The 19,365-nt window shown below is 37.5% G+C and overlaps 1 protein-coding gene across 3 annotated transcripts in view; it reads right to left on the bottom strand.

Moving 5' to 3' along the window:
* Positions 1–19,365, bottom strand: part of FRY (FRY microtubule binding protein) — a 461,448-nt gene that overhangs the window by 166,231 nt on the left and 275,852 nt on the right. For all 3 annotated transcript variants that reach the window (XM_032150526.2, XM_058437701.1, XM_058437702.1), the window contains 7 exons: positions 16,664–16,754; positions 16,360–16,439; positions 16,166–16,246; positions 9,354–9,522; positions 6,201–6,293; positions 6,008–6,106; positions 4,219–4,320 (listed from right to left, as the gene is read on the bottom strand). In XM_032150526.2, coding sequence (XP_032006417.1) covers positions 4,219–4,320; positions 6,008–6,106; positions 6,201–6,293; positions 9,354–9,522; positions 16,166–16,246; positions 16,360–16,439; positions 16,664–16,754 — 715 coding nt within the window. The remainder of the gene's footprint in view (positions 1–4,218; positions 4,321–6,007; positions 6,107–6,200; positions 6,294–9,353; positions 9,523–16,165; positions 16,247–16,359; positions 16,440–16,663; positions 16,755–19,365) is intronic.

Consider the following 19,365-nt stretch of genomic DNA (forward strand, 5'->3'; position numbering starts at 1 on the left):
TTGAATGGTTGGATAAATAAGGCATTCATGGAAAATAACGTGCTTGTCATCTTATTATTAATTTTTAGGTCCAGTTTATGTGCATTATTGGAATCTTTGAAATGTGCCTTTATTTTTGTAGATCTGAAACAGATTTTCTCAAGATTATAGAAATGAGATTAATAGTAAAGCGGAATAACTACATCTTGAAAATTAATAATTAAAATAACTATACTATACCATTTAAATTTGGTATTTAAAAGAGGAAAGTAGTCGTTTTAAAATAAATGCCATATATTTTAATTAATTCAGGCAATGACTGTGGAATCCTTAATATATTACTCAATGTCTCCACTTACAAGATAAAGATAACATTAATAAACTTACTATTACGTGAAAAGTTGAAAAAAGCATTCAAACTTCATTGCAATTATTACATACAAATATTGAAGTGCTATACACAAGCTTCATCAAATATATTTATGGCAACCACACTTGTTTTGAGATTTTTACTGGAAATCAAATACCCTGCTTGTACCTCCCTTGCCTGCCTTCCCTGAATGCATCATTCTCAATCCTAATATCTATTAGGTTTTCTTTAGAGTAGTTATCATTATCTGTTTTTTTTTCTTCTCATGTATTTATTTATTTGCTTGTTGGTCTGTCTCCTCCACTAAATTACAAGGTCTAAGAGACCAGGGAGTGCTACTGTCTTACTCATCACTTATTCCCAGTACCTAGAACTGTGCCTGGTAGACTACTTATAAAGAATTGTTGGCAAGTGACAAGTGACTGAATGGATTTAAGTCCTAGCATAAGTGCTCCCTGAGAAAAAAGGAGTATTCTTTCTCATTCTGTACTTTGGTTTCTCCAACTTCGAAACTAAACTGAATCATGTCTAACCTTCAGATGCAGTATTGCTATCTGAGCAAAATATTTGGAAATGCATAAACAACATTCATGAAAGCATAGGGAATACTCAGTGTAGCCTGTGGCATTGCCATGATACCCACAACAATGTATAGGAAGCTTCTACCACTCGCCTGCTCATAATGTATCTCCAGTGAATGAGAGCTATTATTATTATTAATCATATAAAATGCACGCATTTCTTAACCTTTGAGGTTTCTTTTCTGTTTTTTTTTTTTTTTAATAATCTGGGCCTCACTGGTATATTATATTCATTTTTATAAAATATAAGAAATTTTGAAATTCTCCCAGTTTGTTTTATTTTGAAGGATAAGAAACTAGCACATAGTATTATGAACATAATTTCATTTTATTTAATTTTTAAATTTTTAATTTTTTTCTTATCTACAAATGGTGACTCAACATTTTAAAAGTACTATTAAATCAAGTTCACAAAGCATATTTCCTTTTGTTAGAATTAGGTGTTGTATGGCAGATGTGAAGGGAATGCATTTTTTTTTGCACGATATGTTCAGATTCTGACATAAAATACATAGAAGAAAAAAGTACTGGTCACCACGGAACAAGAGTTCCTGAAAGATGTGAATGTCTCAGTGAAAAGGTGCTATACATTTCTCATCAATTTATAATGGAATATTACTGATAGATGCTTAAGTTAATTAAGTAGAAATATTAAAGATTTCAAGTCTGTGCTCCCAAAGCAACCTGCTTCTGACTGACTAATGCTGGGAATAAACTAGGACACTGACATTAAGTGAGTGTTGAGCCTGAGAGCTTGTTTACATTGCAAGCGGGCAGGTTTTTGTGCTCACGCACACTTCTGCTCTGCTCTGCCACGCTGCCCCTTGATGGCTCACCTCTACAGAATACATCAAAGGTGGCTACCAAACGTCAGCGTGTGGGATTCAGGTGTGAAATTCACTATCCTGAAGCATCTGTGACTGGGGAGGGGTAAGGAAGGCAGGGAAGAGTGCAGGTGCATGGGGGAAGGGTTGGTTTGGTGGTCACCTATGAAATGGCAGAATTGGTTCTAAATCCCATAAAATACTGCAGCAATTCAAGACAAAGTATATCTCTGAAGCTGTGTTAGTTTTTTCTCAGGTATTTCTTCCTTACTAAGGACTCAAGAGGAGGTTTGGAAGGTTTTCTGAATATTAATAACATTTTTTAAACAGTCCCATTCAAATCCCTACTAGGTTTAGTTCTAAATATATGCGATACGATTTTATTTCATTTTTATCTTATCAAGGATATTTTTATATCTTCTAGCCTTGAGGTAGTGAATTCAAATAGATTATTACCCATAAAATAAGATATCATTGCCTTTCCGCCTTACTTTGTCTAATAACTACTTCTTTTGTGATTCGTGGGGCATGTGACCTCTATAACTCTCACAGGTATCTCCCTACTCCTACCTTTTACATCCTTCACTGTCTGCACCACGCATTTTAAAACTTCGTTACATATCCTCCAATGAAATTCTAAGCTTGTCAAGGACAGGGACTCTATTCTAATCTAGTTTTTATAGAATTGCCTTCCCCACTCCTTCCCACTTTCAGCACCTTCCCTAGCACCTCACACAGTGGACACTACATAAGTCCCTGCTGAACTGAATTCTGGAATGCGGTTCAGTCTCTATAGCATTCACTCTACATGCTCTTTCTGGCCTTACTGCCTCTTAGAAATCTTAGTGCTTGAAAAGTTTGCACAGGGATATACTGTCAGTGCCCAGGCCTGCTCCTCTCTGGGGTTGTATATAACCCTCGTATTAAATCTTTCTGGTGGGGTTTGACTAGAGCTGTAAGCAATATTCTAACTTTGAAGTAATTAAGTTCCAAAGTAAGATGATCTGCTATGTTTCAAAAACAAGTTCAGACAAAAAATTTGGGTCTCTGTGGCCACAGCAATAGATTGTCATGAAAAATATTATTTTAATTCCAAGCAAAAACCCAGACACATTAAACACAGAATATACAGAAAACTGCACTGTCAGCACTCTCAATAATTCCCCTCTCTGTTTTCAATAAAGTGACCATTTCCTATCTGTGTAAAATATAATAGAAAAGAAATTTAATGAACTAACAGCTGGATAACTTAAAAGTGGACCAATTAACAAATGACACTAGGCTACATGTTAGAGTTATATGGCAGATCCTCAAAAAAAAAAAAAACCTGAAAGTGGCCTTTATGTAACACTTGATAACCCTGAAAAGCATTTCATTTTTTCAGAGTACTTAAAAGCTTAAATCTCTATCCACTGCTATTATATTTCACTGCCAATTTGAAGAAAATGAATGATTCTAATCTTGGATTTCACAATCAGCTTTTAGAGCCAGCTCATAGTTGGTGCTTAAAACAGCTCTAATGCAGATTATTGTGTAATTATGGTAAATGCCAAAATAATATAATTAATCTTAACTACTTCACCAAATTAAAGCATCATAGAAAAAAAAAGGCAACGTGTATAACCACATACAAAATTTTGTAACTAACTATATTCTTAAAATTCAAAAGCAGCTAATATCAAACTGGTAAAAGAAATTTAATCACATCTTTGGACACTACCAAGAACAACTGTCAAAAATACATCCTATTTGCACTTATGTTAGGGATAGTTTTAATTTCACTGTCTTTTATCAATAGGTTACTAAAACTTAAAACATGTTCACCACTTTTAAGTTATAAAGTCCATTTTAAAGACCCAGCACCTGTGTAGCAGGTGTATTGCTGGAAACAGTGAACGCTTAGAACTGACTGCCATGTGGCTTGAACAGGATACCTTCAAGAATCACAAATGACAGTGACAAGAAAGAAGTGCTCTCTGTTGCTAGGTCAGTCCTCCCGACTGGAGCTATTGGAGCAAAATATTTAGAATTTTGCTCATATTTTGCCCCAGAGACATTCTCCTAGACTGGAGGGGATAGAGGAAGGATGGGAAGGTATAAGTGAGCTTCTGAGATCAATTCGCATGCTTCTATAGGCTGAATGTGGCCCTTATTCTATTTTTAAATCATTTAGATAAAATGTGACAATGGATGCATATAAAGGAACATTTAATTCTACTTTTAAAGTGATCCTTGTTAGAACAGATTTATTTTTCCCAAATCTGAAGTAATTTATCTTATTCCTAGTCACTTTCTAAAATTGACTATATTTATTAAGAACTCTTATTAATATTTTTTCATTATTCCACCAGTATAGGACAATTCCCCTGGCAAACATCAGGAGTCACTTCCAGAAGCACATCGGCCAGCCTAAAAACTACTGTAAATTTTTTAAAAAGATCGTTTTGAGGTGACAAATACTAACTTTAAGGTTGGACAAGCAGTTGTTGAGGAAAATGTGCCACCTGTTCAGGAACAGCTGCTTCTGACTGACACAGAGCAAACAGGTCACCAGGGGGTACAAGGCCTGAGGAGAAAGGAGAGGCGGTCACAGGATAATTTATATTTCAACAAACCAGGTAACATACATTCTCTGTACCCACTACCTTGCCATCTCCCTCTGGGGCCCTGTGGGCAAGAAACAGGACACTGTGTAGCACAACAGTGCCCAGTGGATGCAGAGCACTGGTGCGCATTTCACAAACACTTTCTGACAATGCCGGGGATAGAATAACCAAGCATTATGGACAGTGTATAATAAAATGAAAGAAGTTTCATGTATAATAATGCAGAAATCTGATTCAATGATTTAGACTTTACTTATAAAATTTAAAAACAAACTTACCATCTTAGATCACTCTCTTAATTTCCAGAAAAAAAAGCAGGAAGGCACACAAATTTTGAAAATGTTATTGGCTTTTTTGCTCATAGACATCTAATAATTTGTCCCTATCTTAGAGGTAGTTGTCTATATTTTCTTTTGCGTGCAACCTTCTGGTAATTAAGGAAGATTCCTAAAAGAAATGTTATTGCATTGGTCAACTCTACCAAGACAAATTTAACCACAGGAGGAATTTGCTTATGACCGAATAAACAGAGTTGCTACTGTGCTTTTCCTGCCTAGCTGGGCCAGCTTCCCACAGCAACTTGAGAAGACAGCAAAGGTAATGAACAGCCACCGAAAAAAATCATACATGTAGAACCCATCACCATTTTGCTAAGCCAGATGTAATAGATCTTTATGATTCCCTCTCAATCAAGGGTCGTGAAATAAAAATGTAACTGGCTCATCTGTTAGCTTGAATTAACAAGAGACAACTGCCCACAATGCTTAACAGTTCATTAGTTGTTTTTTTTTTTTAAATTAACTTAGTTTTAAAGGGACTTGGAACTACTGCTACCATTGAGTGCAGCTCTGACACTAGTCAGTAATCTAAAAAATATGCATGTAGTTAGTCACGATGACCACAGAATGTAGACAAATGAGCAAATTTGTCACCATTACCAGCAAAGCAACCCCAAGTACCTGCTCAAATCATGGTAGGGATGTTCATCCTCTGGAGGCTAGCATAAACCATGCCAGTAACCAGATCCCTAAACAACTTGCTTCCTCCAGACTTTCACATTACAGCTGTTATACCACTTGCCGATTCATAAACCAAAGCTTTATTCACCATAGTGGGTAAAAGGTGGTGGTAACCTAAAAGGCTTTTCTATACTGCTCTTCAGTACCAAAACCTTCCCAAGAATTATTTCCCCAGCCTTCAGAGAATCCTTCCTATGGGCAACTGTCTATTTCCCAACTCCTTTTCCTGCCTGTTTCCATTTTGATCCTAGTATCCAGATAGAAATTTGCCAGGGCAGGCTCCTGGGGATTGAGAAGAGAAACTGTTATTATAAACTTTAGCCTTCAGATTGGAAAAAGGTTCTCAGAAATTAAAATAAAAATCAAGTTAAGCCAATCTTGAAAGTGAACAACAGACTCCTTAGGACCAGAGGGTCATCTGAGGTGACGTGGTCTAATCCCTCTACATGAACATCAATCATGGTCAATACAAAACGCCAGCTTCAGTTTCAAATGCTGCCTCTTTTTGAGGGAGCTTTAGGTACTTTTCCTATCTATGGAGTCCTTATGATCCTCAAACAGATTCCTGCCTAGGAATTTTAGTCTGTGCAGTTTTGTTTCTGTTTTCAATTTTCTCATAGTTACTAACCAAGGAATGCTTCTTTCGAGAAGAAAGTTCCAGCGTGGTGTCATACAGGCTTTCCACAAAATTTCTAAGGCAGGGAACGTTTACTTCATTTTTAACAGCCTGAAATAGAGATGCAGGTGAATATTATATTAATAAAATTGTTGATTTTGTGATACAATTTGAAGGAGTTTTTAGAAATGAAAATGTAACTCACAGCAGCGACTGGAACAAGGATTTCAACAAAAAGCCCAGCCAAGGCGTGCTTGATATCTTTGTCTTTGACCTCGAGGAAGTAATGTGCACATTCCTGGGAAGCAGAAAAAGGGTACAGGGAGGAAGAGTAGGTTGAAATGTGCACATAGAATGTATTTAAACAAGTTTCAGTAAGTAGCTCTTAATTCAGTCATGTATCAACACAGCATATTCCATAGTCTATTAAAAATCACTGGATTCAAACATTTGTATTGAAATTTTTATGTTTGCAATGGCCTCAATGACATTCTGCAAGGCTGGTTTTTTCACTCTTCTATTTCAAATCACTATTCTAAAAGGACAAAGTGTCGCTAACCAGCAAGCACACGTGTATCCACTGAGTCACTGGTTGATTCATTCAGTCATTCACTTCCAATACATTTCTATTTATTACTTAGTGTTTGTGTGAGGCCCTGGCCTCCTGGTTAGCCCACAAACACAGATCCCCAGGGAAGGTAAACATGGGAAGAGAGGCAGAAGACTTCAAACTTATTTTAGGCCCTATGCCTGACAGCCTCGGGCACAGAGCTGTTTACTTGTTCGCTCTGACATTTTAGGTGTGTTTATTATTCACATAGTTTCATAAGCAAGTCAGGAACGCTTCCCTGTCCCACCTCGACAAGGAAACCTTTAGAAGGGTTCCTTAAGAAAGGACACTACTGCCTGTGGACTATTGTCATCTGTGAGGGTGTTCTTGGTTGCTCAATGACCCATTCTGTAGGAAAGTTGGCCTGCCAACATTTTTTTTTTTTAAACAAAATGTCAACTTTTTTAAAAGGAAAGTGGGCAGAATTCTGCCCACCTCTCTCTCCTTCCTGGCCTTATTGGTAGTAACTTATTGTGGTCTATATCAGGTATTGTTTTCATTCAAGAGTCCAAGGCAGCCAGATGCCATGGCTCATGCCTGCAATCCTGACACTTTGGGAGGCCAAGGCAGGCAGATTGCTTGAGCCCAGAATTCCAGACCAGCCTGGGTGACATGGCCAAACCCTGTCTCTACAAAAAAATACAAAAATTAGTTGGGCATGATGGCGGCACCTGTAGTCCCAGCTACTTGGGAGGCTGAGGTGGGAGGATCACTTGTGCCTGGGAGGCAGAGGTTGCAGTGAATCAAGATCATGCCACTGCACTCCAGCGTGGGTGACAGAGTGAGACTCTGTCTCAAATTAAAAAAAAAAAAAAAAAAAAAAAAGAAAGAAAGAAAAGAAAGAGTCCAAGGCTAAATGTAATAACATGTTCATATCTACACTGGCTATTTCCCTTTATTTTCTGTTGCCATTGGGAAGATTGCCAAAAACAATCCCTAAAGTCCTCATTCTATCAATATCATACTAAGACTTCAGCTCAAGATAGGCAACACCAGTATAGGAAGTCACTGAAACAGCTTTCCTATACAGACGAGCTCTATAGTTCCCAGAATAGTCATCCTTTTGCTACATTATTTTGCATAAGTATGTAATACTCTCTCAAGTCTTAATTCATGTACATAGATACAGGAATTATTAATATGCGAGTGGGATAAAAATAATAAAATATTTAACAGTTACTGTTTGTCATGTGCTAAGAATCCTCAGAACCACTCTCTAAGGTTAGTGTCATTATCATCACCTTGCAGATAAGGGAAGTGAGGATGGGAGGGGTTAAGTGTGACTGGTCAGGTCACAGAGCTGGTAAGTGCCAGAGCTTGAATTCAAACCCAAGAAGTTTGATACATAGCCCCCCCATATATAATAGTTTTATTGTGACATAATTTATGTAGTACGCAATTCACCCATTTAACATATACAATTCATTGACTTTTAGTATAATCACAGTTGTGCATCCATCACTACTGTCAAATTTAGAACCTTTTAATGACACCCAAAGGAAACTCTGTACCCCTCAGCAGCCATCTGCAACCTCCCTATCCACTCCCCATCCCCAGCCCTAGATAACTGTTAGTCTACTTTCTGTCTCTATGGATTTGCCTATTCTGGACATTCCATACAAACAGAATAATATAATACATGGCCTTTTGTGTATGGTTTCATTCACTTAGTGTAACATTTTCAAAGTTCACCCATGTTGTGGCATGTATCAGCTTCACTACTTTTCGTGGCCAAATAATATTCCATTATAGGGATATATCACATTTTGTCTATCCATTCATCATTTTATAGACATTTGGGTTGTTTCCACTTTTTGGCAACTATGAATAATGCTGCTATGAACATTTGTGTTCAAGTTTTTGTGTGGACATATATTTTCATTTCTCTTGTGCATATACCTAGGAGTGGAATTGCTGGATTATATGGTAATTCTAGGTTTTGCTATTTGAGGAACTGCCAGGGCCAAGCTGTCCCATTTGTGGCACAGGCTGTGCCAAAGTGGCTGTGCCATTTTGCATTCATACCAGCAGTGTGTGAGGTTCTAATTTTTCCACATCTTCACCCAGAATTGTTATATTTTTGACTATAGCCTTCCTTGTGGGTGTAAAATGGTACAGCCTATATTCACAATCCATACATCTAAACCCTCTAGTAAGGTCATCATCAAATTTAATTCACAGCAGCATTTTAAAAATTCCTTCAAATACCAAAGTTTTGTAAACTCTAAGAGCTGAGTATTCTGTTAAATTCTCCTTAGCAGCAATTCTTTTGTTACGTACCATGATGGGCACTGGGCAATAAATATCAAACCTGTATTGTTTAGCTGAGTTTTTAAAAATTAAGATTCCTTTTTACAGTAAGAATAAAACAGATTTCTTTATTATTTCAAGTCCTCATGCCTGTGAATGTCAATGTAGCCAACCTAATGCTATCAATTTTAAAAAGTGAAAAAAATCAGTTATATTTTATTCATAGAACAATATGTACCAGTGGGTGAAAGAGAAGAAAGTCAGCAAATAAGCAATCCCACTGTATACTCTCCTCAAAAGATGATATGAAAGTTGAGAAATGAAATTATGTGCCCGCAACTGTACTATTTGGTTACAAAGGACTTCATGAATTATTTAGACAGTAGAATGTTTCTCCGTATTGACAAGTAACTGGCTTTTCATGTTCCAGGTTCATCATTTTGAGGAAGGGAAGTGCTCAAGTTGAGAGCACCTTAGCTCTCCTGCCTAAGACATTACCTGCATAAACTGAAGAGAAGCCTCAAAATCCTCCACTGGATACATCTTAATTCGAAAGAATTTCATCCCCATTATTAAGCTGATAATGCTTTGAACCACATATGGGTTCTGCTCTTTGTGCCGTAATTCTTTTAGCTCCGCCATAAATTTCTTCTTTACAGCAGGGAATCTAAGAAGACAACATAAGCAGTCTATCAAATAATGGGTAGGAAAGTCCCTGTAATGGGGGCCTCCAGCATCTGGGAGTGATTGAGCAGAGCAATGGAATTCTTTAAATCAGTTGAAGTACAACAGCCGTGATTTTGTAAGGATTTGATGTTTGGGATTTGGCAAAGGATCCAATTTTCTTCTCCTGTACCCTTGTTATACTGCAACATCTTCATCAGGCAAGGGGGCAGATCCCGGTTTATTTGGACCCTCTCAAAATGGTCTAGCTCTTAAATTGAGCATCACAAAAAACCCCGTTTCCTCAGGCTTGGCCATTTTCAACATAGTTGCAGACCCCAGAGCCTCAAGTATCAAATAGTGAGTCTACGAGCAATAACATACTAGGTTAGTGATTTCCGACAGTGACAGCAAATGATTTAAGGATTTGTATTCCAAATAATGCCAAGTATTCCTGTATCTATTTCTAAAGTTTTCTGTTATCATTTCATTTATAGTTTTAGGATAATGATTATCAAAAAAAATATTTTTGGGTTAAAAAATCTAGTAATGGGAGGCCGGGTGCAGTGGCTTTCGCCTGTAATCCCAGCACTTTGGGAGGCCGATGCGGGTAGATCACCTGAGGTCAGGAGTTCGAGACCAGCCTGACCAATATGATGAAACCCCATCTCTACAAAAAATACAAAAATTAGCCAGGTGTGGTGGCACGCACCTGGAATCCCAGCTACTCGGGCGGCTGAGACAGGAGAATCACTTGAACCTGGGAGGCAGAGGTTGCAATGAGCCGAGATCATGCCATTGCACTCCAGCCTGGGCAACAAGAGCGAAACTCCGTCTCAAAATACTAATTACAACAATATTATCATCCATGTTTGTAAAAAGAACAGATCTTAAAGCTAAGAGAAAGCAGAAGCAGATCTTCAAGTACCTAAGAGTAGAGAAATGTACACATAAAAATTGTCCAAACCACTAAGTCTGACACAGCTGGTTTGGCTATTCACCAAAAATACACACACACACACACACACACACACACACACACACACACACACACACACTTTCCAAAGAAAACAGTCTAAGATTTATTGTACTTTGTTTTCTGAGACTATTAGCCTGAGGTTCCATGAAAAATTAGAAGCAAGCCATGATTAAAAAGGGTAATTGTGGCTGGGCGCAGTGGCTCAAGCCTGTAATCCTAGCACTTTGGGAGGCCGAACTAGGTGGATCACCTGAGGTCAGGAGTTCGAGACCAGCCTGACTGACATGGTGAAACCCCGTCTCTACCAAAAACACAAAAATTAGTCGGGCGTGGTGGTGTGCACGAGGCTGCGGCTGGAAAATCACTTGAACCTGGGAGGCAAGAGCTTGCAGTGAGCCAAGATCGCACCACTGCACTCTAGCCTGGGTGACAGAGCAAGACTCTGTCTCACCAAAAAAAAAAGAAAAAAAAAAAAAAAAAAAAAGGCCGGGGGGTGGTGGGGAGGTAATTGTGATTATAGAAATGAAAGGTGAACTAATAGAGTCCCGGAAGTTTGGAACAATTCTTGAGACCTTAAAGTAGAAATTTCAGGACAAAAAAAGTAGGCAGTAAACATAGAGACATTGTTTAACCAAAGGCAGTACAGGGGCTGATGGTTGGCAAGTGGGGCGTGAGGGGATTCTCAAGTGCTGGCAATTTTCTAGTTCTTGGCTTAGGTGGGGAGGTAACATGGTGTCCACTTTATAATAATTTGTTTAACTGCCTTATGGATTTTCCTCTGTTTGCCACATGTATTTCTTAATAAAAAAGATTTTTAAAAGGCAATAGAGCAGAAAATATACATAACTTCAAGAAGATTTAGACAACTTATGAATGAGATATTCCCTAATGGGTTATTAGCATCGCTAAGAATATTTCAGGGTATTTTCCTAATCTTCGGTGGCATTTTGTGGACTTCTACAGAATACCCAATTTCAAGACAGCAGAACTGGCCCCTTCTGACATTTAAATAATACTATTAGAATATGGTAGAAAATATTAGTTGTGTTTACTTTATAAGTAAAATTTCATGGAGATTAACTGCAAAATGGTATATTAATTTTTCAGATTAGGAAGTTAGCAAAAATTAAAATAGAAACTTTATTAAATTTACAAAAATCTATTTGATATCAGCACATTTTCTGGTCCTACCACAGACCTACTGTTAGGGCTGAATTGTGTGCCCCTCAAATTCACATGTTGAAGCCTGAACCTTCTGAGATTGGAATGTGACTGTATTTGGGCATACGGCTTATAAAAAGGTAATTAACTTAAAGTTATTATCATAAAATGGACAACATGTAACCTCTCCAGCTAAGTTATTAGGTTAAAATGAAGTTATATCTCTGTGTGTGTCTCTGTACTCGTCTCCCCTTCTTATAAGGACGCCAACATAACTGGGAGATGATTACAGAGACACACACACAGAGAAGACCATATGAAGACACAGGGAGAAAATGGCCACATACAAGCCAAGGAGAGAGGCCTCAGAAGGAATCAGCCCTGCTAACACCTTGAGCTTGGACTTCAACTCCAGAACTGTGGGAAATAAATTTCTGTTGTTTAAGCCAATTAGTCTGCAGTATTTTGTTATGGCAGCTTGAGCAGAATAATATACCTACTGAATCAGTAATTCTGGGGATGAATAATAATTTGTGTTTAATAAGCTCTAGAGGTGTTTCTGATGTGAAAAAGTTTGAGAAACACTGGTGTAGACTAAGAATAACAATAACAAGGTATATCTGTAAGTGGTTTTACATTTTAAGTGATTATACCATTTCACATTTTGATCCTTAACAATCCTGTGAATTAGGCAGTGAATGCATTTCCAATTAACAAATAAAGAAACAGATTGGAAGACCACAGTGGCAAAGAAGAGACTCAAACCCAGGGCTTCTGATACAAATTCCAGGAATTTCCATTACAACGCAGCTGTCTTAGACAGTGGTAACGGTGACATGTAGTCTCTGCCCTCTCTAGAATAGTTTATAGTTTAATTAGGAAGATAAGACAAGGTAGCACTGACCATGAGCCATGTGAATCACAATACTAATAATTTACCGGGGGCCTACTATGTGTTAGCACCTGCTGGACACTGTCCAGACCTTTCTGATCTTCAGGGAGGTCAGATGCACCAGGTTCCTTCACTTTCTCATATTTCACACTGACTATTTGGTGAACAGTCAATCACTATTCACTATTAAATAGTGGCTTCAGGGCATCAGAGAATGAAGGGGCTCTTCTCATCTGCGTAATTAATTAGAGAGGATTTCAGAGGAGATTTGAGTTGGGGTAGAGGTGAGCAGAGGACATTCGGTAGAGATGGATAAAAGGTAGGAAGCAGAAATGACCATGCCTGTCAAGCAATGGAAGTGATACTTTAAATCAAGATTATAAAAATACAGTAACCCCAAACTGAATTTTAAAAAACTGTATTTCTTTTCAAATTATTTCCAGATACCAAAATAACTATGGTTTTAATTTTTAAATGTATGAGTTTAGAGAGAAAAATATTATAGTTAGAGTTATATAGTTTTAAAGATGACATGATACTAAGGAAAGTTTGTTTTCCAGTTTGAATCCATGACTAAAACAAGGAGAGACAGAAAAAGGTAACTTATTTGCATAATTCACTATTTCAATATTCTCATGAGTTAGTGGCTAAAAGTTTATTTCTCATTTAAAAATAAATAAGTCTATCTTTTACTTTTTTTTTTTTTTTGAGATGGAGTCTTGCTCTGTCACCCAGGCTGGAGTGTAGTGGCACGATCACGGCTCACTACAACCTCCACCTCCCAGGTTCAAGTGATTCTCCTGCCTCAGTCTCCTGAGTAGCTGGGACTACAGGTGCGTGCCACCACTTCCAGCTAATATTTTTTGTATTTTTAGTAGAGACGGGGTTTCAACGTGTTAGCCAGGATGGTCTTGATCTCCTGACCTTGTGATCCACTCACCTTGACCTCCCAAAGTGCTGGAATTACAGGTGTGAGCCACCACACCCAGACTTTTATTTTTAAAAGTCCCAAATGATATAAACGTGTTACTTAGCACAAAAGCAATCCACAAATCTATTTGCATTTAAAATCTATTTTCTCTTAAAATGACTTTAAGAAAAAAAAATTTCAATGACCTTTCCTTTAGTATTTCCTGTTTAGTATTTTATTTAATAAATACTGTAACTCAGTGATTACTTAGTCTTTGGTATACTATAAAATTCACATGAATATAAACTTCTGCTTTAAAATGTATAGTACATATTACAAAAATGAGTAAATGAACATATAAAGATAATATCACATAAAGAGACAGTAGTTTAAAAATCTATGATTCTTAAATGAAGTATTATTACTATTTAAATGAATCTACCAGATTTTGGCCAAAGTACTTAAATTTGTTTTAACTGACTTTCAAAAAGTCAATATTATGTGTGAATAACACTTATTATCAAAATTTTTTTCCCTAAATGACAGGAACTAAACAGCATCATCACTAGTAAGACTAAAAATAGTGATTCTGCTAAAACTCAAATTCCAAAGTAAGTACTAATAGCTAAAGTCATAATCAGGAAAATATTTAATAAGCATTATCATTGGGAATGAGATATATAATCTAAAATTAGAATTATTTCATTACTCAACTTTTTTTAAAAAAGACAATCACACTATACCAGATAAGCATACATTCTTTCTCCCACCCTGAGAATGAAGGAAACAGTACTTTTCTAAGGTAACAATAAAGTAATGGTCCTGGTGTACTTATGAGAAAGAAGTAATGTCATAATTCATGGTATGATACTAGTTTAAGTTTATACCATCTATCCATCAAGGTTAACTACACATTGACTAGTTGAGAGCACATCAAGGGCTATTGGAGTCTGCGTTTACTACAAGAGCAGACTGGCGAAACGGTTCACTAGAGACTGGAAAGTACTGGAGCACTGTCCAAATGGAGGCATTTCTTACACCCTACTACTGCAGAATAGGGACAAATACTGACATCATGAAAATAAAAAAGCCACCATTGGCAAGCAAACACTGGCTTGGTGGACCATAAATCTTACCTAAAAAGGAAATTCCTACAAGCTTAGAATATTGCTTAGTTATGACAGTGTTTCTCAACTTATTCACAACCAACTCAGAATCACAGAGCTAAGGAAGGTCATTTGACAGTAACCAATATTATTGTCATGCATAATTCACAAAAACTAAGGAAAACACAAAGTCATTTTTGGCATACTAAAGTTTCCAAATGACAGCTGAAAATTTATGTTGAGATTTTCAGGGTTTGACAAATCAGCAAATATACATGTTAATACCTCATTGTTCCCAATCTTTTCTAGAAATGAGGTAGATACACATGATTTGCTGGATAACTACAGCTTGTCCATTGAAAATGCTAGTGCTTTCATTACTCAATTGCAATGGAAATATCTCCAAAATGCATTACACTTTTTTTCTTAATGATTCATGAACCACAATTATTTTAATAGGCTATAAAACTACAATATAGCCTCATGCAAAATGGCCCAGATAGCTCTATTGTTTAATTCTTATGTATGCTTTGGCCAGTTTCTTTCCTTTCTGTTGCCACCAGCCATTGAGCTTTATTTCTCAATGGCATCTATGTATCATCCTCTGGAAGTTCCTGTTCCTCCTTCGAACACTGATGTGTTATATATTTAAAAAATATATAGTCAGGATGAGTAGATAAACTGGATTAGAATAAATAATTATGCCAAGGAGTTAACGGGGTCTATTTCCTGTGTTCTTGTCTATGTTTTGGCTAGGTAAGATTGCTAAGTGCTTTTTAAAATTTTTGTTTTTTTGATAAATTGTGTAATTTCCATGCTACTACATTACGAAATTCAATCCCTTGAAGATAAAAATCTCTTTCTGAGGAAGGATTGCATTTCACAAGGATTGGAGCATCACTGTTGCTTTAAGCTGGCCTCCTGGCATGAATTCACATTATGTCTCTGGTTCATTTTGCCTAACTTAGGCATTCGGGATCTTGCCTGATTTGCCTCAGGGTTGGACAAAATGAAGCCGGGTAAGTAGGGTGTGACATCACTTTTGGAAGAGGTATATTGTTGCTAATAGTCTAACGCAATTTTCTTCTTGCCTGCTAAGTAATGCTATGGGGCCAGATAAATTTAGCAATGAGAATTTCCCCCCTGACTTGTTTCCATGACAGAGTCTGGGACATTTTTAGCTCAGCTGAATTAAGTAAGGTCTATAGTAAAGGGGACATTCTAGAATGGAATTTTCCCACTGATAGATGATATATTGTAACCACTCACTCATGGGCTAGAGAAAACAGAACTTTCAAAAGTGATAAACTTCCTTGGAATATTTAGGCAGAGAGAAATGTAATCTGGTCACCCCATTTCTTTGATGCAACAGTCTGAAACCCATGGACTCTGGGTAGGATCTGGCCCAAGTGCCAAGTAAAAAAGATAACTGATACCTGTCTTGGAAGAGCTTTCTATTCAGTTTCAGAGATGGTGTACACATGGCAAAGAGCCCTACCTAGTTCCTTGTAAGCTCAACGCCAACTTCCCTAAATTAGGGCTGGGAGGACAGTGAAAGCACGCACGTTCTCATGGTAAAGGGTTCTGGCATTCACTTACTTGGCTTGTGCCAACACTCCAATGACTTCTGCATACAGGTCTGCCACAATATGCATATTGCCAGTATTGGGACCAAGGTACCTAAGTAGGGTATAATTAGACAAGTTAGGGATCCCTGGTCATCTGAAAAAAGCAAACCACTGATTTAGTTTTAAACACCAACTTCAACATTCTAAGGCGAGAAATCACCTTACCCTTCTTTGTATTTAAAGTGCTTGAAAGCCAGGTTAATAACATCATGTATTAAACTGTCTATTACAGGATGAAGTGGAATCTGAAAAAAAAAAGGTGGTTCTTAACTCACAATGGAATATTAAAGAACAAATCAGTACAGTACTTCCAATAACTATATATGACAATCAATAGCAATCAATAAACAATTCATATAACCCAGTATTTGGAATTCATAAATAATTTTAAAAACTTAGACTTTTACAACCTAAGTAGTTTTCAGATCAATAAATATTATCTAAAAGTAACAATAAATTAATCACCTACCTGTTTCAAAACTTCTATTAATACTAAAGAAAAAATAAAATCAATGGCGAGGTCCCGTCTTTCCATTAAATAATCTCGCTGTTGTTCATCGCTGTAAAATTTAAAATATTTACATTAAAGCACACTGAAGGTATTCTCAGAGTAATATAATTCATCGAAAATCTAGGACTCCTCCCTAATAGACTGCAAAACCCATTTTTTAAATTATATAATTGCACTGGTAGATACGTGCTAATGTTGGCCGGGCGGAGTGGCTCACGCCTGTAATCCCAGCACTTTGGGAGGCCAAGGCGGGCAGATTACTTGAGGTCAGGAGTTTGAGAACAGCTTGGCCCACATGGTGAAACCCTGTCCCTACTAAAAATACAAAAATTAGCCAGGTGGCGTGGTAGCCCATGCCTGTAATCCCAGCTACTTGAGAGGCTGAAGCAGGAGAATCGTCTGAACCCGGGAGGCAGAGGTTGCAGTGAGCTAAGATCATGCCCCTGCACTCCAGCCTTGGAGACAGAGCGAGACTCCATCTCAAAACAACAACAACAACAACAACAACAACAACAACAACAACAACAACACATGCTAATGCTCTTTCTATTCTCTGTGTGCTGCAGTGGACAAACATTGAATTTGAAGTCGGAATATTTGACTTCAAATTTAAAATTTTCAATGATGTTAACTTGAGTAGCTATTTGTGAGTCTATCACCTCACCTTGTGGTCTTTTCTAAGGTAGCTTTCAACTCTGCAATTCTACCATCTATAAAATGTGATAACAACTTGAGATAGGCTACCATACCAGAGGTGGACATTGAAAGATCTCGTGAAAGGAGCTAAACAATGTAAGGAAACAAGAAGGAAATAATATGATCACCAATTTGAGCAGGACTGCAGGGGTGAAGAGGATCGGCATTACTTTTCTTTTCTTTCCCTGTCCCTTTTCTCTTACATTTTTGCCACTTGAGACTTAGTGACAGGAGGAATGAAGAAGTGAAGGGGTGGTGAGAGAGAATAGTAAAAGGCAGAAGGAAGAAGAGGTAGGAGAAGCAAAGCAGTCATTTGTGCTCATTTAAAAGTTAGAAGCACGCTGTTGTGGTGACTACGGCCTTATAGTATAATTTGAAATCAGGTAGTGTGATGCCTCCAGATTTGTTCTTTTTGCTTAGTCTTGCTTTGGCTATGCGGGCTCTTTTTTGGTTCCATATGAATTTTAGAATTGTTTTTTCTAATTCTGTGAAGAATGATGGTGGTATTTTGATGGGGATTGCATTGAATTAGTAGATTGCTTTTGGCAATATGGCCATTTTCACAATATTGATTCTACCTATCCTTGAGCATGGGATATGTTTCCATTTGTATGTGTTGTCTATGATTTCTTTCAGCAGTGTTTTGTAGTTTTCCTTGTAGAGGTCTTTCGACTCCTTGGTTAGGTATATTCCTAAGTATTTTATTTTATTTTTTGCAGCTATTGTAAAATGGGTTGAGTTCTTGATTTGATTCTCTGCTTAGTCGCTGTTAGTGTGTAGAAAAGCTACTGATTTGTGTACATTAATCTTGTATCTGGAAACTTTGCTGAATTCTTTTATCAGTTCTAAGAGCTTTCTGGAGGAGTCCTTAGGGTTTTCAAGGGAAATGATCATATTGTCAGCAAACAGTGACAGTGTGACTTCCTCTTTACTTATATGGATGCCCTTTATTTCTTTCTCTTGTCTGATTGCTTTGGCTAGGCCTTCTAGTACTATGTTAAAGAAGAGTGCTGAGAGTGGGTATCTTTGTCTTGTTCCAGTTCTCAGAGGGAATGCTTTCAACTTTTCCCCATCCAGTATTATGTTGGCTGTGGGTTTGTCGTAGATGGATTTTATTACATTAAGGTATGTCCCTTGTATGCCAATTTTGCTGAGAGTTTTAATCATAAAGGGATGCTGGATTTTGTCTAATTTTTTTTTTCTTTTTTTTTTTTCTGAGGCGGAGTCTCGCTCTGTTGCCCAGGCTGGAGTGCAGTGGCACCATCTTGGCTCACTGAAAGCTCTGCCTCCCAGGTTCACACCATTCTCCCGCCTCAGCCTCCCGAGTAGCTGGGACTACAGGCACCTGCAACCACGCCCGGCTAATTTTTTGTATTTTTAGTAGAGACGGGGTTTCACTGTGTTAGCCAGGATGGTCTCAATCTTCTGACCTCATGATCCGCCCGCCTTGGCCTCCCAAAGTGCTGGGATTACAAGCATGAGCCACTGCGCCCAGCCTGTCTAATGCTTTTTCTGCATCTATTGAGATGATCATGTGATTTTTGTTTTTAATTCTGTTTATGTGGTGTTTACAGCTAACTGATCTTTGAAAAAACATACAGAAACACAAAGTAGGGAGAGGGCACCCTTTTCAACAAATGGTGCTGGGATAATTGGCTAGCCATATGTAGGAGAATGAAACTAGATCTTCATCTCTCGCCTTATACAAAAATCAACTCAAGATGGATTAAGGACTTAAACCTAAGACCTGAAACTATAACAATTCTAGAAGATAACACTGGAAAAACCCTTCTAGACATTGACATAGGCAAGGATTTCATGACCCAAAACCCAAAAGCAAATGCAATAAAAACAAAGATAAATAGCTGGGACCTAATTAAACTAAAGAGCTTTTGCACGGCAAAAGGAACAGTCAGCAGAGTAAACAGACAACCCACAGAGTGGGAGAAAATCTTCACAATCTA

This window comes from Hylobates moloch, unplaced genomic scaffold (genome assembly GCF_009828535.3).
Source record: "Hylobates moloch isolate HMO894 unplaced genomic scaffold, HMol_V3 SCAFFOLD_4, whole genome shotgun sequence".
Classification (NCBI taxonomy): Eukaryota; Metazoa; Chordata; class Mammalia; order Primates; family Hylobatidae; genus Hylobates; species Hylobates moloch.